General features: G+C 44.5%; 1 protein-coding gene across 5 annotated transcripts in view; it reads right to left on the minus strand.

Moving 5' to 3' along the window:
- Positions 1 to 27,674, minus strand: part of FAAP24 (FA core complex associated protein 24) — a 91,352-nt gene that overhangs the window by 16,164 nt on the left and 47,514 nt on the right. For all 5 annotated transcript variants that reach the window (XM_069216549.1, XM_069216547.1, XM_069216546.1 and 2 more), the window contains one exon: positions 16,102 to 16,254. In XM_069216549.1, the coding sequence (XP_069072650.1) occupies positions 16,102 to 16,254 (153 nt within the window). The remainder of the gene's footprint in view (positions 1 to 16,101; positions 16,255 to 27,674) is intronic.

The raw sequence follows: 27,674 nt of genomic DNA on the forward strand, positions 1-27,674 counted from the left end.
CGGGGCGAGCCTCATAAAACAACAGCAGCAATATAAAATATGCAAAATATAAATAGCAGTCCTATTAATCTAATATAATCGCATCATATGTACCAAAGAATGTTTTAAAGTACAATCAGCAGTCAGTGCAAATAGCACAAAATACACAAATGTGCATACATAACATTTAAAATAATTGCAGTCACATCAATAGACAATGTAATAATACATATATGCCATAATCTGTTTTCATATGGACCTTGAGCATTAAATGTGTGATCAACATTGTTTAATAAACATACTAAAATGATTCATATGGATAACACATATATAAGAGCAATAAAATATAAAAGATTTTAACTATAAAAGATAGCCAATGCTTTTTGTTTAATCCATACTATGTATAGATATTTACTCATAGAAAAGATAATATGTGGATCAGTATTGGTCTGTAAAATCTTTGAGACTGCTTGGTAAAATCTGATGCCAAATTGAATACAGAGTGGTTTTATCCAGGTAGTTCTTGCTCTCTTATAAATAGGGCAGAAAAACAAATAGTGGTTTACATCTTCAACTGTATCGCTCCTGATGGGGCATAGTGCCTGAATCTCAAGAGATTTCTTCCTTCTACTTAAGAACAAGCCTGTCTGTAAGCTATCCAATCTAAGCTTAATATGTAATGTTCTGGCGTAGGTTGGAGTAATAGCTTCCATATAGTATTCAAAAGAGGAGATACTCTTAAATAATAGAAAAGGTGCCATAAGACTACCATGACGGCTGTCCCTAATAGCCTGATTATCTGTATAATGCCAGTAAGAAGCCTTAACTACTGCCTTACAGCTGCCCGTTATTGATTCAGGATCACTCCATAAAGGAGACATTCCTATGGCTTGAAATTAAATAAAATATATTTCAGCCGTGGGATATGATTAGCTTTTCTCATTCCTAGGATCTCCATTAGAGCATTTTTATATGGTACCAGCTCTGGCATTGACAAAACTCTAATCCAGAAAAGGAGTGGGCGTATAGCTGGTAAATCACATATCCATTTAAAACCTGACCCATAAAAAGGGAGAATTAAAGGAGTGCTTTGGGGCAAACTAAATAATGAAGAAAAAAAAAAAAGAGTTCTCCATGACAGCTTACTCCTTAGTTTTAATGTTGCTCCAGGTTACAGCACCATATAATACGGCACTCTGGACTTAATCGCAGTAAATTTCTAAAATAGGAGAAATACACCGGGAGGCGTTTTTTTCTACCTTTTCCTAACTACTGAGGCACCATGAAGTAGGATATTATTTTTGTTCAGATAGGAGACCAAAATCGTGAATTATGTACTCTAATACCTAAGTAATCAGTACTTTCCATTTTCTGAATTTTAGAACCCTTCATATTAAACTATCCTCCATGTTTCTTAAGGGGGTTAAAAGACATATTTTGTTTGCATTGTATTAACTTCCAAACCCTTTTTGTCGCAGTACTCTGAGAACCTTTTGCAGGCCCTGAGGGAGAGTGAGATTCGAATAGTATCATCAGCAAACAAAAGTGCTGGAGCTGAGCTACCATTCAATCTTGGGGCATCATGAATACAGTTGGATAGAAAGCTTATTACGTCATTGATATATATATAAAGAAAAAAGGGTGGGGGCCAGAATCCATCCCTGTAGGACACCTCTCTCTATTCTAATGAGGTCCAATAGCTCCCAATTTGGCCTGCTTCTCATTTGAGAATAACTGGCCTCATGCAATCGAATAGTGACATTCAGTAAGTGTTGACTCAATCCTAATAGTCTGAGTGAATGCCAAAGCTGGGTTCTCAGTACCAGGTCAAAAGCCATCTTGAAATTGACAAAAGGCTCAAGATATTTCCAGAGAATTAAGCAGAACTGGATTATTTGGTCAATATTACTTGTCATTGGACAGAACACAGCAGAGTTATTATATTGGTATAATACGTCCACTCTTGTATTTTGCCCAAAACGTGGTGACAGAACACCTTTTGTTAATTGTCTATTACGCTTATAGGCCTATAATTCCCAAGATTATTTTTATCTTCTTTTTTTATATAAAAGGCATGACTTAGGCTCCTAACCAAGAATATGAATACTACCACCAAAGGCTATCTCATTTGAGAGTTTGTTGATGTATGTGGCCCAGACTGAAAGGTCTCTAGGAATTTTACCAGGGTCTGGTGCATTGCTGGGTTTCAGACAATTTTTAGCTCTGCAGGTATTGTCCAGAGAGAAAGGAGAAGGGTGATCCCACTGACCCAAATGCCGAAATTCTCTCTTGGCTAGTAGCTATTTCCATATCTTCAAATGTTACACCATTCCCTCTAGATCATTAGTAGGGGCTCGATAAAGTAAAGAAAAGTGTTTTTCCCACTGGTGTGCTGAAATGTGGAAATCCAGTGGGGTTATGCCTCCTGAGTGGACATGGGCTTCAATATGCCAAAAGGATGTGGTATCCCTTGATTCTGTTGCTTCAGCTAATTCAACCAGTTGGTATCCATCCATCTGTCTGGTGGTGGTTATCACCTCTTTATAGCACGCTCTCAAGGATCTAACGCGTTGGATGTTGCCCTGCTTAACAGCTACGATTAGATCAGTCTTAGCTCTACGACACTTGGCATTATACCATGGGGAGATATTTAATAACTGTGCCAAGTCTTTTATTTTCCCTGATGCTGCAAAGAGTACCTTCAATCCTTCTCTGGAACTATTTAACAAGTTATCAACTTTTTTTGACAAGACAATTTACAATTTGTACTCCACATTCCCTGCACCACCTACTGAAGGTACGCAGGTGCTTAACCATCTAATTGCAAGTCGTTTATTGCTAATTTTTGTACTGTTTCAGAGGAAGTTACTAACTGAACTGGAGAAACCCAAGTCCGTCTCTCCGGCATACCACTGTCCACCCAGACTACTTAGGATGATGGCTCGGGTTGTTAACCTTGTTCCCACTAAAATCTGGAACACTTCAATGGGATCTCCAACTAACTGGAAGCAAGCATTCCTTTTACCGTGCCTCAAGAAAGCGAAGGCTGACCCAGCCGTTTAAAACAATTTCAGGCCTATTTTTCTTCTTCGAGCACTTGTGAACATTCTTGAGAAACTTGTGCACTCTCAGTTATCGTCCTTTGTGGAAACAGATGGCCTCCCTTATGAGCCACAATTGTTTTTTCAGGCAGGATATATTGCTGAAACTGCACTTTTGGAAGTCTCTGAGTTTATTAAGGAAAACTTAGACATAGGCCACTCAGCCATGGTGGTACTGCTGGACCTGTTGCCTGAGTTCAACACTGTCTTATGAAGCCTGCAGGAACTACAATCAACTGCCGACCATTGAGTTACTGTCTTAGTGTGAGCCAGAAGGTTTATATATTTACTAGTATTTAATATATATATATATATATATATATATATATATATATATATATATATATATATATATGCAATTAGTATTGTAATTGCATTTATATAGTGCTTACTGTCGTCCCTTGACAAGGCGCTGAAGCACTTTATGCCAGAGAGAACGCTGATCCAGAACCCAGGTTAGTGATCATTTCAATAATTAATCTTCGCTATTGGATTTAGCCCAAGAAGGCCAACATCACAGTGGTACGCCACTCATTTGTAGTGAAGACACCTGTAGCCAAGACTCACACAGGTATGGCAGCACCTCCGCACACGCCTTAATTGCATGACTCCAGCTTCATGCCACCTGGGTAGCCTTCTTTAGGAGCTACGTTTACATGCGAGTATTTCCACAAAGGTGAGGAAAATTACATGTTCCAGTTCCCTTTCAGTTTAGTGTGGTTTGCCTGATCCTCAACTGGCCATGCCATGAACAAATTTGTTATTCTTCTGTTATGTACAGCAGCAAGCTGGGGGTACCTAAATCAGGTCTGCCCTGTCAGACTCTGTACTGCGTCCCCTATCTGTTTTGCAATTCCCAAGACAATCAGTCAAATTGTAAGTTTTTTTAACACGGAAAAGCAGAGACTTTGGTGTTGAATGAGAAGTAAGAAGCCATGGATTCTGACCACTTCGATCCAACAGAGCAACCATTGTGTACAACAGTTTACCCATAATCTTGGCAATGTCATTCTGAGCAGACTATGAAAACAAAATAATGTTTTCTCGTTGAAATGGCTGAATTAATACAAATTAATGGGTGTCAGCATTACAATGAAAGTGAAGAAAGGGATTACAAAAACAGAGCCTCAACTAGCACAGAACTGTTTTGAGGAGACTACAAGACTGAATCCCAAATCTTTAAGCAGCTTCTCGTGTCACGACACACAAAGTTCTGTGATCTTCAAGTTCTTCATTATACATGCTATTGAGAGCTTACCTTACCAGTGCATAAGTGCAAGTGTCTGTAATAGTTGTAGAGCAGCGCAATCAGTTCAATAATTTGAAGCAGGGTGGTTGTGATGAACACTTCTTAGTAGTTCTCTATGTTATCCTATCAGGCACTCGACTTTAAAGATACGGGATTGGCTTATTCAGAATTGCTAAAACATGCAGGCAATGCTTAAATAATTAAGGAAGAAAGAGCCTGCAAACACCAACTACCTGTAAAAGCTCTGCTTGTTCTCCTTCCCCTCACCCTTAAAATCTGACTTTGGTTAAAATACCAAGAGACTTATAAATTAACAAAGCAATGATCCAAAGAGAATAGGCAGCTTGTGACAACATAAGGGTAGATTAAATCTGTAAACAGGGGCAAAACTAAGCCGCAATAGGAATCTTTTTTAAGAACTAAACACGAGGAAAATCTGTGAGACCCACAAATATAGGGAACAGTGAGAAAAGCATGTATATATATATATATATCTCAAATAAAATGAACAATTAATAATGATATTGAAAATTAGGAAAAGGGTAAAAATTCTAAATTTAATTCGATGGAAGCAAGGATTCTGGCATCCATAAGCCATTGAGCAGAAGTTGTGCATTAAAGCCAACACTCTAAGCATCAGAATATATAGTCACCATTAATCAAATATGTTTTTTTTAAACTGTACCAAAACACCTGTGGGCAAAGTCCTTGATACATAATAGATCTTTGTGTGATATACTCAACCTTAACTAGCATGAGCTAGATATTTAACATGTTCACAGAGTTAGTTTACTTCAATTGAGTTTTGGAAAATGCAGGCTAATTTCAAGGAATGGAAAGTAAAGTTGTGGCCAAAAAATGAAGAGTAAAAGGAGCAGTCACAATATCCATAAAAACAGCTCTGTTATTTTGATCTTCGATAAAATAAAGTTGGATATACCTTTGTACTTCACTTTTTTTTTTTTTTTAAGTGTAAACATACAAATAAGCACCCCCTCCGCTCAAGGAGTAAACTTAGGATAGTAACATTTTGCAATTTCTGTTCTGTACCTGAATCTAAAAGAATAACCACTTGATAGAAAAGAAGGCAATTCATCTCAAGATATTGTTTTAACTTGGATTCTCTTAGTGATTCAGCAGGACATTTTCTCCTCAGTACCTTCCTGAGGGAGCCCTGTAAAGAGTGTAAAGGACTGAGATTACCTTACAGGGAGTGCAGAATTATTAGGCAAGTTGTATTTTTGAGGATTAATTTTATTATTGAACAACAACCATGTTCTCAATGAACCCAAAAAACTCATTAATATCAAAGCTGAATATTTTTGGAAGTAGTTTTTAGTTTGTTTTTAGTTTTAGCTATGTTAGGGTGATATCTGTGTGTGCAGGTGACTATTACTGTGCATAATTATTAGGCAACTTAACAAAAAACAAATATATACCCATTTCAATTATTTATTATTACCAGTGAAACCAATATAACATCTCAACATTCACAAATATACATTTCTGACATTCAAAAACAAAACAAAAACAAATCAGTGACCAATATAGCCACCTTTCTTTGCAAGGACACTCAAAAGCCTGCCATCCATGGATTCTGTCAGTGTTTTGATCTGTTCACCATCAACATTGCGTGCAGCAGCAACCACAGCCTCCCAGACACTGTTCAGAGAGGTGTACTGTTTTCCCTCCTTGTAAATCTCACATTTGATGATGGACCACAGGTTCTCAATGGGGTTCAGATCAGGTGAACAAGGAGGCCATGTCATTAGATTTCCTTCTTTTATACCCTTTCTTGCCAGCCACGCTGTGGAGTACTTGGACGCGTGTGATGGAGCATTGTCCTGCATGAAAATCATGTTTTTCTTGAAGGATGCAGACTTCTTCCTGTACCACTGCTTGAAGAAGGTGTCTTCCAGGAACTGGCAGTAGGACTGGGAGTTGAGCTTGACTCCATCCTCAACCCGAAAAGGCCCCACAAGCTCATCTTTGATGATACCAGCCCAAACCAGTACTCCACCTCCACCTTGCTGGCGTCTGAGTCGGACTGGAGCTCTCTGCCCTTTACCAATCCAGCCACGGGCCCATCCATCTGGCCCATCAAGACTCACTCTCATTTCATCAGTCCATAAAACCTTAGAAAAATCAGTCTTGAGATATTTCTTGGCCCAGTCTTGACGTTTCAGCTTGTGTGTCTTGTTCAGTGGTGGTCGTCTTTCAGCCTTTCTTACCTTGGCTATGTCTCTGAGTATTGCACACCTTGTGCTTTTGGGCACTCCAGTGATGTTGCAGCTCTGAAATATGGCCAAACTGGTGGCAAGTGGCATCGTGGCAGCTGCACGCTTGACTTTTCTCAGTTCATGGGCAGTTATTTTGCGCCTTGGTTTTTCCACACGCTTCTTGCAACCCTGTTGACTATTTTGAATGAAACGCTTGATTGTTCGATGATCACGCTTCAGAAGCTTTGCAATTTTAAGAGTGCTGCATCTCTCTGCAAGATATCGCACTATTTTTGACTTTTCTGAGACTGTCAAGTCCTTCTTTTGACCCATTTTGCCAAAGGAAAGGAAGTTGCCTAATAATTATGCACACCTGATATAGGGTGTTGATGTCATTAGACCACACCCTTTCTCATTACAGAGATGCACATCACCTAATATGCTTAATTGGTAGTAGGCTTTCGAGCCTATACAGCTTGGAGTAAGACAACATGCATAAAGAGGATGATGTGGTCAAAATACTCATTTGCCTAATAATTCTGCACTCCCTGTATAGTGCAGCGAATGGAGCTCCAAGGCTTGACATTAAACAAAAGAAATCTCAGTCAAAGGGATTCTGAGGAGCTCCTGAAAGGGGCTTCAGAACATGGATATTACCATGAAAAACATCACGTGGGACCAACCTTAGGAGTACCCAGATAGCAATCAAAAGCTCAGTATGACTTTGACCAACTTCTCTTACAGACATGTTTTGTGGAATCATCCTAATGAGATCCCGGAAAAAGCTATTACGTCTAGACTATGCTCAAGTACTAAATCATGTTAAAGGCAAAGAGGAAACCAAAGAAAACCTCGATACAATTTGTGAATTTGTCCAATAAGACGCACATAGTTCAGCAGGATTGCTAGTGTATGGGTAAAAAAATAGGAACTGCAGTTTAGATTACGGTTTGGAAAACATTTGATTTTATGAAGCATTTAGTACAATTGCATAAACTTTGCTTTTGTGAAGCTCATTAAACCCAAAAAACGTAGGAGGCTGGCCCAGTTTATGGTGTACAGCTATGGTGTGGCACCCTGTATTGAGTGCAGGCAACCCTTGGTGATAGTGAATAAGTGTTCAGATTCCAAAAGCTCACTAGGGGTAGCTGAGGCGAGAAGCTAAAGCTTAGCTAGGAGGAATATAAAGCACTTGAAAGACCACAGTAGTCAGACAGTAACTCACTCACAAGAAACATCCACACAAGTGTTGTTAAAATAAAGAATACTTTATCACAGCACTACTACTAGACTAGCATTGGTATATCTCCCTTTTGAGATAACTACAAGCAATATGAACACAAAAAACAACAGAAATAGCATAAAATATACTGGGCCCTATGGGAGGGCCAAACCATAAACTAAAAAAGTGGAATGTGAAATGGTGACCGCAACCAAGGTAAGTGTGGTAGTTAGCTAGGGGCTGGGGCAGATAGAAACACCAGAGGTAAGGACAGTAAGTGTTCCCAGCAACCAGTAGTAGTTGGAATTGTGGGATTGAGGACCCTTCCCAGTGGACCCCGAGGGAACCAGCAGACAAGAGGATGAATAGAGAGTACCTCCACCCCAGGATACCCACAAGACAGGAGTACCTACATCCGGGACCCAGATGCAGAGGGGGGAATGGACTCTGTCTAAAGTCAGTGAAAGACTCAGATTGTGGCTGGCCCTCAGCACACAGGAAGGCCAGTAGAAGTCATTGGAGTCACCAGGAGTGACCCACAGGTGATGGACATAGGGAGTCACAAGGAGGCCTCACCAGCACAACAAAACAGAAGCCCCACATCACAGGAGTTGCAGGACAGGGGCTGATCTTCGAGCTGCAGAGTGCTGGAGGCTAGGGCGTCTTGTCGCCTGTAGATCTCCTGGAAAAAGAGCCAACAAGCCTTCGCAAGTGCAACAATCGCGGTACACTCTGGGCTACAGTCCAGTGGCAGGAGCAGGGGCCCACATGCTCCCAAGTTGGTTAGAAGACAAGCAGGATGAGAGGAGGTTATAGACTCACCACCTGTGTTGCAGAGTCGTTGGATGTCTGGGGGACAGGAGACTCCACTAGCCGGTCGATTTCTTGAGGTGCCTGAGGTTGTAGGGGAGTAACTCCTTCACTCCAAGGGAGATTCCTTCGTGCAAACAGAATCCTTGTGACCTGGAGGATGCACAGCCTTGTATGGGCCAGAATTCCTGCAGGATCCGGAGAAACAATGTTGCAATGGGAGCCTTCTTCTCAGAAGCAGACGTGTTTCTGTCCCAAAGCAGACCAGCTGTTCCAGAGGCCAGGAGCAGAAGATGTCTTGCAGAGAGTTCCTTGAAGAGTCTTGCTTGAGGAATCTGAGGACCCACCCATGGGGGAGCCCTTAGGTAACCCTGAAACGGGATTGGTCACTCTCTGAAGTGACCTACCTATCAGAAGGGGGTCAGGGATGTCACTTGCCCAGCCTAACCAGTCAGATGCTACCAGGGTCCTCTGGCCATCTTGTTTCCAAGATAGTAGAATCAAGTGGCCACCTGGCAGAGCTCTGTGCACCTCCCATGGGGAAGAGCTGGGCATGGGGGTGGTCACTGTCCTTTGTGAAGTTTTGTGCCAGAACAGGAACTGGGGATTCCTGAACTGGTGCAAACCAAATTATGCAAGGAGGGCACAAAATGGGCCCTTCAAAGCAGTCTAGGGTGCTTAGAGGCCACCTCACCCCAGCCCTTAGACACTTAATACACAGGGAAAGGTGGTCACGCCTCTCCCTTTGCAGGAAGTCTTTTGTGCTGCCTCTCTGACCGGAGTCTGACTCATCAGCAGGAGTCCAGAAGAGTGTCTGGCATCAGCAGGAGCATGGGCTGGAGGCTAGACCCCGTAAGACTGCACAGGCAGAACTGGTAATCCCTCTAACCAACCCCCAGAGTAGATGGTATCATGCAACCAGCACCAAAATCTGTGTAGTTGCATGATTCCAACCTGTTTTATACCAAACATGCCTAGGTTCGGAGAAGCCATTATGTAGTTGGACCACTCGCGTTGACCAGTGTCCACTACATACCTTAAGATGGCTTCCCCGCACTAACAGAGTCCAGGAAATGGGGCTTGGGGTCTGTAGAGGCACCCTGCTCATGTAGGGGTACCCTCACACTTAGTGACATGCACCCTGCCCTTTGGCTGAAGGGCTGACCAGAGGGGTGACTTAGTGTCTAAGTGCAGTGACCAGGATATTAGGAATTCCTTATATCTGTGGTGAATGGGTGCTTGCACCATTTCAGGCAGGCTGCAATGGCAGGCCTACATACACATTTTGCATGGGCTCCCATGGGTGGCAAAATACATACTGCAGCTCATGGGGGACCCCTGGTATACCAATTCCCTGGGTACCTAAAGTACCATATACCCATAAGGGGGCACCAGTATACCAATTGTGGATGTAAAAGATTACCAGCAACCACATTTAGGAGAGAGAACACTTGCACTGGGTTCCTGGTTAGCAGGATCCCACTACACTATAGTCCAAAACAAACTGATACCTGGCATAAAAAAAGTGTGTGTGTGTGGGCGGTACTATAACCATAACTCAGCTTACTACAAACAGAATAGCCCCATAGGTTTTAATTTCTTCTTCATAGTGCAACATGAAGGACCCGCCCTCCAGCAAAGAGTGTAAATTCCATTTGACTTGCCTTTTGAAATAGAATTCAGGACCTATTGTTGCAAAGATCTTGTAACACAAGGCATTTCTGTTCTAATTAGTTATGGTTTCTCTGCCATGTTGCTGGACATGTCATCCACTATTGTTTGTAATGCAGTCCCAATGTAGAAACAATAGATGTAAGTAAAGGCTTGTGTTTCAAAGCCAGGCCTAGGGACAGAACAGGAAAGGGATATGGTTATAAGGATAGGACTCATTGCTCCACATTGGTTGGTTTCTCCTCTCATCAGCACCTTAGCACAGACCCCACTCCAAAAGCCAGAGCTTCTATACCAGTTTCCTGTCCGTTACATAGTGACATTTGCTTTCTGCCCATTCACGTCATACGTTTTCACATTCCTGTGTGATTAATGTGGCCATTACAGTGAATTTAATTCCCCTCGTTTCACACTTCTTGATTTCTTTAAATGCCTGATTCTGCCTCTACCTGTGGTGAATCCAAGGAGCAAGCATGGCTAATCTAGGGAGAGTTCTGATCCAGAACAGCACTGGCTTCCATTTGCATGTTGCTATCTGCTCAAGAGTCCACAAATACCATGCACTGATCCACTGAACATGAATTGTGGCACCCCTAAATTTGAACCTTAAATTGACATCTTACCTCTTCTGGAATGTTGGTTTATTATTTAACCCATATGCTTTGCTCAGATGTGGAGAAGATGGGACAAAGCAATTGAAAAGGCAAAGTTGGCATCTACCGGCGGGTATTCGGCCTCCCACAGTATATTTGCCCAGCCCAAGTAAGGCTTGAATATGGACTACAGAGGCAGAATTCAACCTGTCTTAGCTTCTACTTTAAAAATTCACTTGGGCGCATGAACATATGACTTTAGCTCTAACAACATTTCTGACAAGAAGAGCACTTCATGAATTACAATAGGCTCATATGGCCTCCTCAAGCTGCAGCCTTATTTAGGTGAATTGTTTGGATTAAGGGTGAAGCTCAAACTGCTGACTTATTGGCTAGGCTTATTTACTACTTTATGCAACTTCCCTGCTTGGCTAAGACTATCTACTGCAAACTCTTGCCGGCTATGCTAATATACAAAGGAAGACATCTGCCACATTGTCCGTTTGTCCAGCATTGAAGGCAGATCGAAAGAGACTTCTGAAACATCACTTCCTGAGGAGCGGAATTCACACTGGTTGATCTGCAGTAATAACCTGCTTACAGGGAGAAGACATAATGCTCTGTGGGAAATTCCTGAAATGTATGTCACTGGCAGAAAGTAAATTGATTAAGCAAGCCCCACAGTGACAGGATATAATCTTATTGTTAATGCTTTGATTGCACTTTGCCTATTTTTGCACCTTTAATCTTGCTACCTGGTAAACAATTAGCACATTACTGCACATGCACTGATTGCACTTTGTGGGAAATTCTTGAACTGTATATCATTTGAATAAAGAAAACGGATTAAGCAAGACTCACAGAGACAGGACATAACTCTTGTGGCTAAAGTTCTGATTTCCTACTCTGCCTACTTTTGTTCTTTAATCTTGTAATGTACTGACTACACTTTTCTTCAGAGATAGGATATAAATGTTATATCTAGATAGCCTCCGACATTGTGACTGCAATATTTTTCTGATAGGTGCTTATTCCCCTTCAGGGCAAAGGCAGAGGGAAAGCTGGTTTTAGCGTGGGTTTAACAATGCAATGATCATGTTTTTAAAGTTTTTAATTGTAAGTTTTAATTAACTGAATAAAACATTCAATTATACTTCAATCACAACTTTGTTGGTTCTGTCTGACATTCCTGTCCGACTTTCAAACCTGTCACCATCTATCCCGACTTTCTTCCTCCCCACTGACATTCCAGTTTCCTAGATCCAGACACCTTACTATACTTACTATAGTTAAATGAACATCATATGTAGCAAATATATGCTTGAAAGTAGCATTTCCTTTCTCTTCTGCACCACATGGCTTGTGTTGGTGACAACCAGCGCTGTTCCACTTTTTCATCATGAGCACGTTTCCTTGTTGATCACTTAGACCCTCATTAGGAGTTGTCCAGACTTTGGTATAGAGATAACGCAGGGCCAGAATCTACGCTAACGGTCAGTATCTACACACCAAGATCTGGCCATTACAAATTTTCCAGCTGAAACATAGAATAAGTGCTGAGACCCAGCATTTACTTAGTTCTTTAGCAGGCAGTTTTCTTGCATTTCGGGAAATGCTGCTGCAAACAGTTCCTGCAGCAAATGTAGCAGGCCTGATGCCGAGGGCCTGGAATTATGGGGGACCAGAGCTTTCACACCCAATAATTCTGGGCCCAAGTGCAACTAGGGGTATTTAATCTGGATTATCGCTCAGGGTGAAATACCCCAACTCATAATAACGGCCTTAGTGGATTGAGGGGGAGTTAGGCATTACAATGGCATGCTCTGCAAATGGCAGCACAGAGCTGAACAGGTCAGATCTTCACCCCAAACTGGCGTGATTCACCCAAAAGAGATAGGCATATGTGCTATTAACATGCAAGGTAATGCCCCCTGTTTTTTTAATTGTGTTTTGTTTCCCCACCGATGGGTTTGCTTAAAATAAGTGTTCAGACACTTACTTCTAAAGCTTCATGTGATTTAAATCACTGTGTGGTGACTCCTTGCAGTGTAATGTGCACTATATTTTCGTTTATAAATGCTTAATACCCTCTGACAATGGGCTTTCAGTAGATGGCTAGCACACTGCACAATAGGTTGCACATGATTTTAAGAGTGTAGTATTGTAGTGTGGCAAACGTAGAAAGTGTTTTGGTGGTGTTGAGGAAATTCGATTTTTAATACGATCGTATCGACCCGCCATTTTGTGGCCCGCCGCCATTTTATGTTGCCTTCACTCAGGCAGCACAGCGAACGAAGTCCATTCTGCCTTTTCTGCTTATTCTGCAACATGGTGTTCAAAACAGCCTTCTGCCTCTATCTTTACAAGACTGGTATTAAGGTCTGACCGAGTACACTAATCCCTGTCTGGTTTTCTAATCCTTGTTTCAACTATCTGTAGGCTCACACTATTCTCCGCCGATCTTATCTTATCGTCTGGCCTTCGCTGTCCTTTGCTAGTATTCTCTCATTTCACAACTGTCTTCCAAACGCACACAAACTTATCGCACCACATGCAACTTCGTTGTGGATCGGTTAATGAATTAGTTCAAGGGAGGGGTGACAAACACAGCTGGAGGGGAGGCAACCTTAAGTCACTTGATACTTTGTTCCGTCTTGTTTTCCGACATTTCTATTGACTCTGCTCTATCTTTACATCATTCTTACTGGCTCCTTTCTATGTGTTCTGGGAGTGTATGTAGTTAATAAATGTTTTTATACGGTATATAAGATTGTGCGCCACAAAGTAAAGTGGCAGTCTCCTGAGAACATACCTTGTGTACTTCTTGGACAACTGTACTAGCTGCAGCTAATAAAATCTGATCTTTTACGCCTGACAGAGTGTCCCGTGTCTCTGTTAGTTGAGGCAGGTGAATCCAAGGAGATTTCAGGCGTACCCTGCGCCGCCAGGCCCAAAAGGTTCTGGTTCTTCAGTGTGTGTGTGATGAACTGAGTAGTGATCTGTCTAATAAACATTCAAGCACCACTACATGTGACATATGAAGAGGAATGTGAAACAAATTCTTAGGTTTACTCCTAAGAGCTTTGAGTAGTTGGGAGGTTGCATGTGTTGCACATGTAAGCTGTTTGTTAGTGTTGCTGCACCCTTGCATGGAGTGGAACACAAGGAAGTGGGAAATTGCTGCAGGAGTGGTCATGCCTACCATCCTTGTGTGGGAGATAAGTCCTAGTTCATGGGTGGATATGTTCCTGGTTACTGGGTCTTCAACCCCTTTCTGAATTAAAGGTGGCCTTGGATTTGCTTTTGTTCTTACTGCCTCCCCCACCCCTTCTCTCGAAAAGCGGTGCCTAGTAGTTGCCATGTCTTTCTTTCTTTCTTGCTTTATATCCTTTGCAAAGCACGAATAACCAACCACCCAGCAGTAGCCTCAAAGTACTTTGATTGAAATGTTTGAGTGTTATTTACAGCTTACTATTTCTTTGTGCTCAGCATTTCAATAGGACTGCACCTCCGTACAACAAATGGTAAAATCAGCAAATGTTAAACCAGGTAAACAAATTTAATTTTCAGGCATTACATTTTGTAGACATAGTTGGTCTTTATTCTTTTAAATGTACTTAATACATCTGGCATTTTTTTGGGCTGTTGATGGTACAATCAAACGCAATTTATGGGGCTTAAACTTGATACTGGTTTGTAACGTTTATCAACTTTGTAATGTGCGTGAATGGAAAACAATTGTATACTGCCTACATTTTTATTTACAGTCACCATCATGGAACTTATCTTGTATGTTTTTGTTGAGAACTAATTTGATAAGTAGCTTAGCTGAGGTCAAATCACTGTCTTGTGTTAGCCAAGCACTGAGAAGTAGCATTAGTACCTGCAGTTTTCAGAAGGGTCGGAGGTACCACAGCCAAGCTCCCTAGAAAATAGGCATATCATAGCCAATCCACATTCAAGGCGGATAGATCAGTAAATAGTCTTGTCACATGAAGGAATCATGGCTGTTTATCATATTAAACATTACAACCTGGTCCCAATATTGCTGAATGTTATGCATGAGTCTGGCGATCTTTCAGGACTGCGATTTAACAGTGCCAAATTGTCAGTTTACTTTGGACCAATTGAAAGCGCGGCCCTTGGAACAGTTACCGGACTCTGGGCTACCATGAAAGCTTGAAAAGTGTCAAATACCCAGGCATGCATATCACATACGATGAGCAGCAGAATTACACCCCTCAGCTGCATTCTGGAACACGCCACAATTATCCCTGGTGGTGAAAATAGCACTCAAAGATGATAGTTTTGACTATGTGCCTCTACGTTTTAACAAGATGCCATGTACAAGATCCTGCGGAAAGTATTTCGAGAGCTAGACAGCTTATTGGTGGAGCTCTTGTGGGAAGGAAAGCGCTGTCGGTCGGACTGGGTACGCTTAAAAGGGAATGGGCAAAGGGTGGGATAGAGGTCCCAGATCTGGAGTTATACTATCTTGCCACACAACTACAACATGCGGTCCATTGGCTGGAGAGGGAACATAACCAGGAAAGGGTGCTCCTTGAGGGCACTTATGAGGGTTATCAGCTGGAAGCACTGCTGATGAAGGGTAAAACAGCGCCAGAGTCGCTCCCGCACTACATATATCAGCTATGTCGGCTCAGAGCGGGCGGTGTAGGGAATGATTCAGAGCTCTACTTATGCATAAGACTGGCGGAGGAAGAGCACATGCGACGGTCACAACGAGATGAAAAGGTGGGGGATGACTTGACTTCCTGGGGCGCCATGACACAGTCTCTGTTGGAACCTCTAGGGAGATGAAACACCCAACCCTAGGCTGGAGGGATAGAGTGCCCACGATGAACGTGGTTGCGGACATAACAGTCCACAAGGGAATGGAATTGTCAGAGGTTACTGCATTTCTCCCTAATCATGGACTCTGGAAGTCCTGGGAGCTATGGGGGAGGGGGTCGGAATTCTACAGCTGCTAACGTTGGGAGATTTTCTTTTCTCATGTTTGTGCTTTCTTCTGCCCATCTACGTAATGTGGCCAGTAGTTGGAGATACTGTAGACGGCTTTCAGGAGCGAATAGAAGTATTATAACTGTTTACACAATCTTAAGAATGATTTTATTATTGGAATGTGTTTCAAAGAATATAGGAGCTTGTGTACTTGTGGAAATACCAATAAATAGAAATAGAAATAAAACAAACATTACAACCACAGAAAATACCAGTACAAAAGTCACTTTCTTACCAGCTGAATAATAAGCTGTGCAGCTTCGCTCTGGTTAGCCACTGGAAGCATATTCATTCCAAGTTCTAGAGCAATAAACTTCTGCACTTGAGGAAAGTACTGCTCACTTAACCGAGTTCTCTCAACTATGACAATCGTATGTAGATTGCTGTCCTGCAAAGGGGATAAAAGGAAAGCATCCCTATGAAAAATGTTCCACACGACTCATATACGTACTAACAAACCACAGGAAACAGGTAAAGAAGGATGAGTCTGAGATGTGAAACAAAGTATTTTGGTGTATATCAAAACATGCAATTTATAGGACTGCTACTACCTAATTTAGCTCTATGAAATGGAGAAGTGTAGTCAAATGCCACAAAATGCTTTCCAGTCACAGGGAAGGAAGGCACTCTATTGCCCATAAATTGTGCCACACTATGTTCTAATGTAAGCCTAGCTGATGAAATAAAATACCTGAAAGCTAAGAAAATGCAATGTTGCTCTGCTATATCTATTTTAGTATAGACCTCTGGTCCTTCTATCACCATTGCTGAGCTGTCCAATAGTATTGATTCTGGTTCGTTCTCTCTCGTTCTCTCTCAGTGTGTGTGTGAAAGCTGCTAAATCGTGCTTTAGGGAGACATTAATATTTGGGCAGACTATGGTCTTAGATGTGAAGTTTCCTCACTCACAGATTTCTTCTCCACAATGTTTGACGCACCTCAGTGAATAAGTGCAATTTCAGATTTGTGTCCAATTTGCCCATTTTAATAAGTTCACACACCTTTCCCTATGCAGAGGATCGATCCACGGCTAGTGTGTAGAGTTTTATTAATAAGGGGAACATGTTCAGATTTTTGCCAGATCTCAGCCAACACTTTTGCAGGACTGAAGAGTTTGCCAGCATTCTGTGTCAAGAAATAGGATCATCATGAATATAGAGCCCCCACAATACCTTGCTCTGGATAGATCAGCCACACCTCCTTTTGTATTAAAACGGTCTTGTTGGTTACGTTTGAAATTCTTTTAGTATGCATAGAAGAACCTATTTATACTTCTGATTTGCTGCTATCCTTGTTCATGATATTTGGTTGCAGAATTTAGTGTACTGAATATTGGCCTTTGTAATCAAGAGGGAACAGTGAAGCCTAGTGGACAGTTATGGATTTAAAGCAGCCCCAACTGTTCTGCACGATGACTAGAAGTTCAAGTTTATTTATTTATGATACGGAACTCCCATGGAGGTCCACATAAAGCATACATATAAAAAACATTTAACAAAAAGACCGAAAAAATAAAAAAAACAGACAAAAACCATCAAGGACGATTTACATTCCCCATTTTTACATGGTAATTTGATAATTAGATAAGTACAAACTTAAAAAACATTCTAAAAAGTTAAACATTTTATGGCGGAACATTTCATTTGGGGGAGCAAAGAAGGCCTACAGTACTTCTGAAGCAGTACGTAGTTGAAGACAGATGGGACGTAACTATCTACGACGAAAAAACAGCAAGACCGGACAAATAAAAACAACAAGATCCAGGTCTTGATCACCATTTAGGCAGAAATTACAAGAGGCTGAAGATCCATACCATTTAGCCTGTAATATGTTAAGAGGGAGCAGCCCCTGTAGCAATAGGAGCTAGAATCGTCTGATCCCACAAGGCAGGTTCCAGCTAAGAAAGGGCTGCATTTTCTTCAATAATATAGTATTAGATACAAATTGGAAGCCCTGCCTGTGAACACAGGTCTTCTTATCCAGGTGGAAGCTTGCAGACCAGGTGGCTTGCCTGATGATGGATGTTAACTGTAACGGAGGGAGTTTAAGAATAGAAACGGGTTCCAACTGTAATTTGTGCACAAGGACTAGAAGAAAGGCAGCAATTAGAAACAAATTAATAATTAGTGGTGTATTTGTAGGATGAAAAATAAAGCAGCTGGGCAGCTTTGGGACAAAAATTAAAGCTGTCTACATAACTGTTGAAGAACAAGATAGACTAGCCAGTCAATTAGATATATGGTTATCAGGAAGACAGAAATTGAAGTTCAGTGCCCTTACCGTTGGACCTGACCAATTCCCAAATATCCTTCTGCAAGAAGTCGAGTTGATACCACAAATCAAATCAAGAATGTATTCTTCAACCATGCTGCCGAGAAATGTGCGGTGAAGCCCCTGTCACATCCCGATACTTATTGCCCACCAACACTCAACACCATATCCTCTAAATTCTGCTGCACCATCAGGGAGAGGCACAGAAGGAGCCACAAAGCACTGGCCATTTCAGCAGTGATTTACCCTCTTTAGATATAGCTTCGATCCAAAAGACAGTGTGGGTTGTGGGGTTACTCTCGATTAATTCATAATGCTTTTAGTATTACACAAGAAAAAGAAATGACCCCTATCTTCCAACAGATCGGCAAACCAACAAAGCAAAGTTAATTTAACCTTTTAAGAAGTGTCTTCACTGATTGAGCCATGATTCAATTGATTAATCACAAAGGAAGGGTCGACTGAGGACAGAGTTGTAGAAGCTAATGATCCTACAGGCAAAATGCAGAAGGGGAGCAATCCCCCTAATGATCATGTAGTGGTATTGGTAATGCTGGTGTTTTAACTTTCAAGTAATAGAGCATTTAACAAGTCTGCAATCAGAATAGTTAATGCAAAAGGCTGCAATTCCAGATATGAATGACCTTAATGATCCTGGCAATACTGTGTGAGCAAATTATGGTCCTACTGTGGGAGATGTAGGGGGGCGTGGCCAAAGTGCTGAGCATGGCGCACGTCTAATTCTCGGGCTCCGGAGGGGCCGGCGCCAAAAATCCTATTAAAAGCGCTGTTTCTCACCCGAGCACGAGCAGCGGACTGCCGACGGGTTGCCGGCGCGATCGATCCTTCACCGCGGGACGGAGGTGAGCGAGGGACAGAGGCGGGCCGCCCGACGCGGGAAGAGGTTTGCGGCCCATCCCCCTTTGGGAGACCACAGCCTTGCGTGAAGCGGCGGCCTGCCCTGGGATCGGATCGGGCGGCCCGTGTGTGGCGGCGGCCGCGCCTGGGCCCAACAGCCGGGGTAAGGACCCCCGAGATGCCTGGCAAGGGCGGGAGGTCACAGAGGGGCCCCACCCCAAAGAACAATGCCTATCTGGAGGCAGGGAAACAGACACGGTCATAGGCTTCCAGCCCCGATTGGAGCGGGACGCACTGGGCCCGATCAGAACTTTGGAGAGCAAAATTGAACCCGCGGCACCCCGGCTCCCGTGGGGGCCAATTAAGAGGTCTCCCGAAGGGGGGCTGGGGCCACAGAAGTTCCGCTTTGAAAGGGGGCCACTCAACAAAATAGGAGAAAGCGTCCGCCCAAAATGAGAAACCAAGAAAGCGGCTGAACGCCGGGAGCACCACCGACCCCTGAATGGGGCCACTGTGCGTGAACCTAGACAAGGCTACAGCAAAGGACGAAGCGCTGGGGAACGGATGAATGCCCTGCACAGGGAGACGGTCGGACGGAGGCTGAGGCGAGCGCCCGATCCTGCTTGCAAAAAGGATACGCCCGGCAGGAGTAATGAGCAAGGGACACGCCATCGAAGGGGGTGACAACTGGCAACCGTAGACGGGCACGGAACCCACTGTCTCCGCGACTGGACGCCGGAAATAGCCGGCGGGGCGCTTGGAACTCGATCTGGGGATATCTGCGAACAGGAACTAAACCTCTGGAGACCAAAGCGGAGGGACAGACCAATAGCAGAACGCACGAAGAAGACCGGACTGCTGGCCGTGCCCACCGTGGTACACCCCCCTGCCGGTCTGATGCCCCCCAAGGGCCGCCACAAGAACAGAGCCATGGACCACATGACGCCTGCTGGGGGCGAAGAGGCGGACACACAGAGTCAGTCACAAACCAAAGTACAAGACACCCTAGACAAGATACTGGGAGCAATAGAGGACACAAAGTCGACATTGCAGCACGACATCAACCAAGTGGCAATTGAGGTGGGGCTCCTAAGGGCGGAACACCAAAAGCTGGTGGACAGAGTCAAAGCGACAGAAGCTTCACTGGCAGACATCGCGCCAAGACAGAAAGACACGACGGCCGAGGTTGCTTCCCTGACTGACAGATTGACAAGACTCGAACAACGGGCTGAAGATGCAGAGGGAAGAAACAGAAGGAACAATGTGCGAGTGGTGGGCCTTCCGGAGGGGTCAGAGGGGTCAAACATGGTGGAATTTCTGGAGAAGTGGCTCAGCACGGTGGTCGCACCTGGATGCCTGACTCCTTTCTACGCACTGGAACGAGCGCACCAAGTACCGGCGAGGCCCCTTGCCCCTGGCAGACCGCCCCGTGCGGTAATCGCTAAGCTCCTACACTACAGAGACAGGGACATCCTTCTACAGAAAGCCAGAGAGACGGGCCCGTTCAGAGTGGCAAACGGAGAAGTGACACTGTTCCCAGACTTTACACTAGAAGTCCAAAACAAACTAGCTTCATTTTTAGCGGTAAAAAGAGCCTTGCGAGACGAAGGGATCCAATACTCGTTGCTATTCCCAGCACGACTAAGTGACTATGGATGGGAAATCCACATTTTTCCAACCCCCAAAGGAGGCATGGGAATGGCTCGAGAGGCACTGGTCCCACATGGATCAATCCGCTCGTGGGAAATCCAGTGCGGGAAGGCCCCGCCGAGCCCCGAGGGGGAAGAGACCCAGGGATCGCCCTCAACTAGCGCCAACACAAACGCAAAGAGAAACGGGCAGGAAGGCAGCCCTCGAGGCGGCGGCCCGAGTGGGTGGAGAGGCGTCCCCCCAAGATGGCTCTGAGGTGGAGTCTGACGACACGATGATGTCCTCCGCCGGAGATTCGGGGAGCTTGACCTGTGCCCCCAGAGTGACACCTCAAACGGCAGACGAACTCTGATAGTCCAGAACAGTAGCAGCACCTGGGGACTTGGCACACCGTGAGTAAACATGTGGCCCCTCCAGACCTGGCCACCCCCCTAGACTTGACTTTCGTCTGCAGATTTGGCTGGCGAATAGGACAGTTATGTTTTTGAACAAGTTGCACTGTTGCACAGTTTGCTGGGCCACCTGCTGTTCCGGAGGCGCCCTGGGGATGGGGAGTTGGGGTTTACAGATACGAGTTCAGTCGGCAAGATGGGTGGTGACGTCAGTACACTATAGGGGTGCGGGCGTGCGGAGACTTCGGCCGGTGCCCCGGGTGTACCGGGCCCGTTCTCACCAGAGTACAGGATTAAAATGGCTGACTACAATTTCATAACCTGGAATGTCAGGGGGATGGGCACTCCGGCCAAAAGACACAGAATCCTATCCTTCCTTAAAGGAAGGAAAGTGCAGATAGCAATGCTACAGGAGACCCACCTGGCACCGGGGGAGGGTGAGAAACTAAGGCGTAGATGGAGGGGGCAGGTGTTCGCCACAGAATGTTCAGCCTATGCAAGAGGCGTACTAATTTGGATAAGAACGGGTGTCCCCCTAACGGTTGATTCTTCCAACATAGACAAAGATGGTAGGTTCGTGATATTGGAGGGGAAACTGCATGGGACCCCATTAGTGCTGGGTTGCATCTATGCCCCTAATCAGGACCAGACTTCATTCATGACAGGCCTATCAAGACACCTCACCCGACAACGCACTGGGGAAGTACTAATAGGCGGGGACTTCAACGCAGTATTGGACATAGATATGGATAGATCCACCCCGCCCCTACAAGGGGCGACATCAATTAAGATAGCTCAAAGGCTGGTGGAGTGGATGAGCACCTGGGGTTTAGTGGATGTCTGGCGGATGCGACACCCGGACATTAGGGACTACTCATTTTACTCAGGCCTCCATCGGGTACACACCAGAATTGATAGGGTAGTCTGCACTGCGGGTCTGGCTCGAGGCGTGACCCACTCTGAGTACCTGGCCCGCACAATATCAGATCACAACCCACTACTGTTAACACTGAGGGTGCCACAGGACAGACCCCCTATACCTTCTTGGAAATTGGCCCCTGCGGCACTGGAGGACCAGGCGTACAGGGAAGCGCTCCGTTGCCACCTGACAGAACACATTGAGACTAACAAGGGATCCACCTCTTCTAGGGCCGTGGAATGGGAGACGCTTAAAGTGGTGACGAGGGGTTTCTGCCTTGGGCAGTCAGCAGGAGTGAGGCATACACTAGAGAGGGAGCTAACCGCCCTAGAGAAGATTATATACGAAGGGGAACTGAGACAAGGCCCAACAACACAAGGTGATGAACAATACGACCGCGCCCGCAGAGAACACTCCCAAACTGAGGAAAGGCTTAGATGCCATGACATGCAAAGATACCTAGCGTCCCTACAATCAGAGGAGGGCAGATCGGGGAAGCTCTTGGCATGGCTGGTGCGTCCGAGAGGAGAAAACGAGCCTATCACGAATGTATTGGACAGAGGGGGGGAACCGCAGACTTAACCCAGGCCCTATTAATGACGCATTCAGGGATTATTATACGTACCTGTACAGAAGACCTAACGAACTGGAGACACGGTCTCTAGATGATTTCCTAATACAGATCCCCCTAGCAGAGCTAGACCCGGTGGTCAGAGACAGCCTGGGGGGGGCCAGTGACTAGGGAAGAAATAGATGAGGCAATAACACAACTGGCCCCTGGGAAGACCCCCGGCACGGAGGGGCTCCCCATGGATTTCTACAAAAAATATAAAACCCTGCTGATTCCTGAGCTGGCGGACATGTACGTAGAGGCGCGGAATTGTGGAGAACTACCTAACACACTGCGTGAGGCACTGGTAGTGCCACTCCCCAAAACCAACAATAGGGAAGCATCAGTGACTGACTACCGCCCGTTATCGATGCTAAACAGTGATTTTAAGATACTTAGCAAGATTATGGCCAACCGGCTGCTCCCCCTCATGACCAGAATGGTTTTATCCCTGGACGCAGCACCTCCCTGAACCTCAGGCGGCTTTTCTCTATACTGTACATGCCCGATGAGTTGAAGCCCTCTGCCGGGGTCTTACTAGCGGTGGATTTCGAAAAGGCTTTTGACTCGATTAGGTGGGACTACCTGAGGGCAGCTATGTTCAAAATGGGCCTTGGGGAGAAATGGGTTAAATGGGTGGACCTGCTGTACTCGTCTCCAATGGCTAGAGTGAGGGCGGGCGGGACAATCTCGGGCGCGTACCCAGTGTTTCGCGGAACCCGACAGGGGTGCCTTCTGTCCCCGCTGCTGTTTGCATTAGCGATTGAACCCCTGGCGGCCCAGCTGCGGGGAGAGGGGGTGGGTAAGGGGATTGAATGGGGCCCGGACGAGCATATTGTCTCCCTGTATGCGGATGACATCCTGATCTACCTTAGGGACGGAGCTAACGGTCTTCCCTGGGCTTTGGAGGCGTTAGAGGACTTTGGGGAGGTTTCGGGACTACGCCTTAACCACGGCAAGACATATGTGTTCCCCATGAGGCAGGGATCCACGCGCCCAGTGGAGTGCCCGCTGGATGTGAGCTGGGCTCCACGGACCTTCAAGTATCTGGGTATCCAAATATTTCACGAGATGAGCGATCTCAGAGACGGTAACCTAGGTAAGGTACTCAGATCCCTAAGATCATCGGTTGGGTTTTGGCGTTCACTAAAACTTTCAATAATGGCCAGAGTAGCACTGGCCAAAATGATTATGCTTCCCCGACTCCTCTATTACTTCGCCAACCTACCACTACTGATCCCACCGACATGGTTTCGCGACCTGAATACTCTGCTCAGGGAACTAGTGTGGGACGACGGACGCAGACGAACGGCCTTGACGTATGGGCGGTCTGGGCGCTCCTGACTTCGAGGCATACTACCTAGCGGCCCAATTACAGTGGGTGGCCGGCTGGCAAGCGGGCAAGGGACACCTAGACCGTTGTACTGCACAGGGAGTAATAGGTGCAGCAAGGATAGTGGCACATATGGCAGGCAGGAAGATAGCCCTTCCTGAGAACAGCGCAATGGTAAAGATCGCATTGGCATGCTGGAAAAAATGCACGAAAAGAGTGGGAGTGGGCCCGCCATATTCTCCAGCACTGCCGTTGGCGGCACTGATGGTGGGGCCCGGGGGGAAGGATTCGGAAGAACTGGGGTTGGGCCCCTGGACTGGCACGGGGATTGAGACAGTGGGAGGACTCTTCGAGGGGGGGGTGCTGAAGGGATTCGCTGACATACTGTTGGAGGGGGTCCCCCGGGGTCAGTTCTTACTCTTCGCTAAGATAATACACACCCTAAAAAGCCATTGGGATACGATAAACGCAGAGCCAGACACTCACGGGGTGTTCCACCTACTGCTGACAACGGGGGTGGAACCCCATGCGGTCGCCAGGATATACCGGGCCCAGGTGGAGGCCATGCTGGATCCTCTACGATCCTTGAGAGAAAGGTGGGGAAACACGATAGGGAGGGAATTAACTGACTCAGAATGGAATAAAGCACTGGCTTATCCCCGAGTGGTCTCGCGTAACACACGGTTAAGGTACATTCAGTACAACTACCTTCATAGGACATATCTGACGCCACATCGACTGTTCCGGATATACGGGGGGACTCCGAGGACGTGCCCGAGATGTCGGGGGGGAGATGCTGACTTTGATCACATGGTGTGGGGGTGCCCGGAGCTTCAATCGGGTTGGAGAGAGACGATGGCCATTTTGGCCCAGTTACTAGGGATAGAATTATCGCCTACACCTGATCTGTGCTTACTGGGCCTCAGGGTGGCTGCGCTGCAAGGGAGGGTGAGAGGGAGATTCCTTGACTCAGCCCTGGCACTTTATAAAAGATTAATCGCGAAGGGCTGGAAGGCCCCGAGCAGCCCCTCACAGACTGACTGGAAAGGTGACGTTTTGAAATGGTTCAGGGCCGAACTGCAGGTTTTGAGGGCAGAAGAAGCAAGAGGAATCCGACAGGTCCCCATTGCCCCAGAATGGGAAGACCTGGTCTCACACTGGGAAGGTCTATGTAAGAGGGCAACAGCACCCGAGGTAGAAATAAGGGATGAGTAGCACACCCCATGAAGCTGACACAAGGGGAAGTTCCCGAGTGGGGGCCTGAAGACGAATACTTACACAATCAAAATGCACTGACTGAGGTAGTACAGAAGCACGCGAATAGCAACTTTATACACCACCAATAGAGGGGAGGGATAAAGTAGGTGGAGGCCTGCCTATCTGCACGCTGGTGCGCCCGGGGCTTGGCCCTCCCTCTCATGCTCCTATGTTCCCGTGCCTTCTTATGGTATCAGTAATAAGTCCCACCCACACAATGCCGCTATGTTGACCATTAGTTCGTTGGTCTATTTACCTTAATTTTTGTTCTTTTGCCCTCTCAACTCCGTTACTTTCCTTTTTACATTTTCACTCTCTCTCCCTTGTTGTTAGTTTCTCATCCAAGCTATGGGTCAGAACAGAACTAAGTTGACCACTGACTTACGGGATCCCAAAGGCAACACAGGCCGGCGAGTAATGTAATGCAAAATGTAAATATGATAATAACACCAGAGTCAGGGATTGATGAAAGCATTAAGGAAACATACGAGGTCCAGGATTTGAGTAGAGAATTAAAAGCAGTACGAATTGTAAATACAAACTGTCTGAGAGAAATGTACAGTGAATACAAAATGTTGCAACGAGAGAGTAAACAGATGTAAGATAATAAAAGTTAATAAAATATAATAAAAATAAAAAAAATCTAGATATGGTACGCTTCTGCACAGCCCGTCTGTGACAGGTACAGTAATATGAAGGAATAAATTATTCCCTTTTACGTAGTCTAGTAATAGTTCTTTACACCTGTTAGCAAAGCTCAGGGGGTATAAGGCTTTATTTTTCTCTTCATTAAGGTATCAAAATAAGTCTCTTCATTAAGGTATCCAAAAATAAACACAACTGTAAAAAAAAAAAAAAATACTGTGGGAGATGTAGAATCCAATCAGTAATGACTCAAGAGGTCCTGCAGTGGGATTGGTAATGCTGGATATTAATGTACCTATTAACACTGCAGTAGGCAGAGGTGATCCTGGAGAACAGGAAACATTAAAATCTAGTTTAACTCAATTACTGGAATGGTTCATGTCAGTTTATTTGAGCTGTACAAAGTTCAGATGTCTTGTGCAGCCTGTGGTGACCCGGACATTTGCACCATATTACCAATTGAAAAATACATTTGCCAAAATGTCCGCAGTCCAATTAACAATGAAATAATTGTGAACTTATTAATATCGTTTAGCACAAACCAACCAGGGCTAGGTGCCCAAGCGGTCCTACCTTGAACAGAAACAGTGGGGCACAAACTCTGAAAAGAGGTCGAGCCTGGAAACTGTGCAACATCATCGTTTAATTGACCAGAATAGATGTGCCAACCCTATCTACTATGCACTTGAATAGAAATAGGCTTATATTTTAGGTAAAGCTGAGGTACAGATTTTGTACATACATACGTTTAGTATACAATATTCATGTTCATATATAAACTGCACACTCATGCCATTGACATTTCTGTCTGACACTACACAGCAGCAGAAAATGTTATAGGCAATGCATGAACCCACATTAAGACGTTAATGCTTACATTTTATAAATAGTCAATCATACCCGACATGCAATAAAACAGAGTGAGAATCAAAAGATAGCTTAACAAGTTATGAAATAATTCAGTATAAGTGGATCTCAAAGGAACGTATATGTGCTATGGTAAATCTAGCACACCATTGGACAGAGGTGCAACTTTACATTTTTGATCGTGCTCTGTTTTCATTAGTACACTGAAGTGGTCTCTTGAATGATTGAAGGATGTACAAAAACAAAAAATATGATAGGTATTATTATAGATACAATGTGAAAAGAAAGTTTACCTACTGTAGCCACAAGTATCACAAGTACCTCTGGAAGGGTAATTCAGCCACAGACCTGCAGGATTTTAAACCAAATCTGAGAAATGATTTGTTGGGGTTATTTTCAATGAGCCAAACAAATGTTTCAAGTGTTTCTGTTAAAACTGCTAATAATAATTCTCTGCTAGTGCCATGATGGCTTTCAAATGCAGCAATATACTATTCTCCGTTGCAGCCTATTCATACACCAACATACCCAAAATCTGTCCAACTTATTTCTGAATGCTGAAACAAAACAATGACACTTGTAAATATGAAACAATTGGTAGATAATGTAAATGCCTAAATTGCCAAGTGCAATTAATGCGGCCACTATGTAATTATATTTCAGACTATCATATTGACTTCTGATGCTTATCATATTCATTCACAAGTAAAACATAAAGGCATTTTGCATAATCTTAGTGACGTCAAATGCAAAGTGTCCCCAGTGAAGAAAGAACCACAAAAAGAAACAATGCTATCACCAGTGCATGTGTGTTTTTTTTTGTTTTATAACAAACAACATTAAGTCCTCAGAAACAATTCATATGCCCTATAAAGTGGAGATGTTGTTATGTTTGTTTGTCATGTTTGTCGTATTTGTCAGTGACGTTTCGACCCGGGATATAATAACCAGGTCTCATCAAGTCAGAAAAGATAAGGAGAACATCTGAAAAAATGTACAAATATGT

The sequence above is a fragment of the Pleurodeles waltl genome, chromosome 12 (genome assembly GCF_031143425.1).
Source record: "Pleurodeles waltl isolate 20211129_DDA chromosome 12, aPleWal1.hap1.20221129, whole genome shotgun sequence".
NCBI lineage: Eukaryota > Metazoa > Chordata > Amphibia > Caudata > Salamandridae > Pleurodeles > Pleurodeles waltl.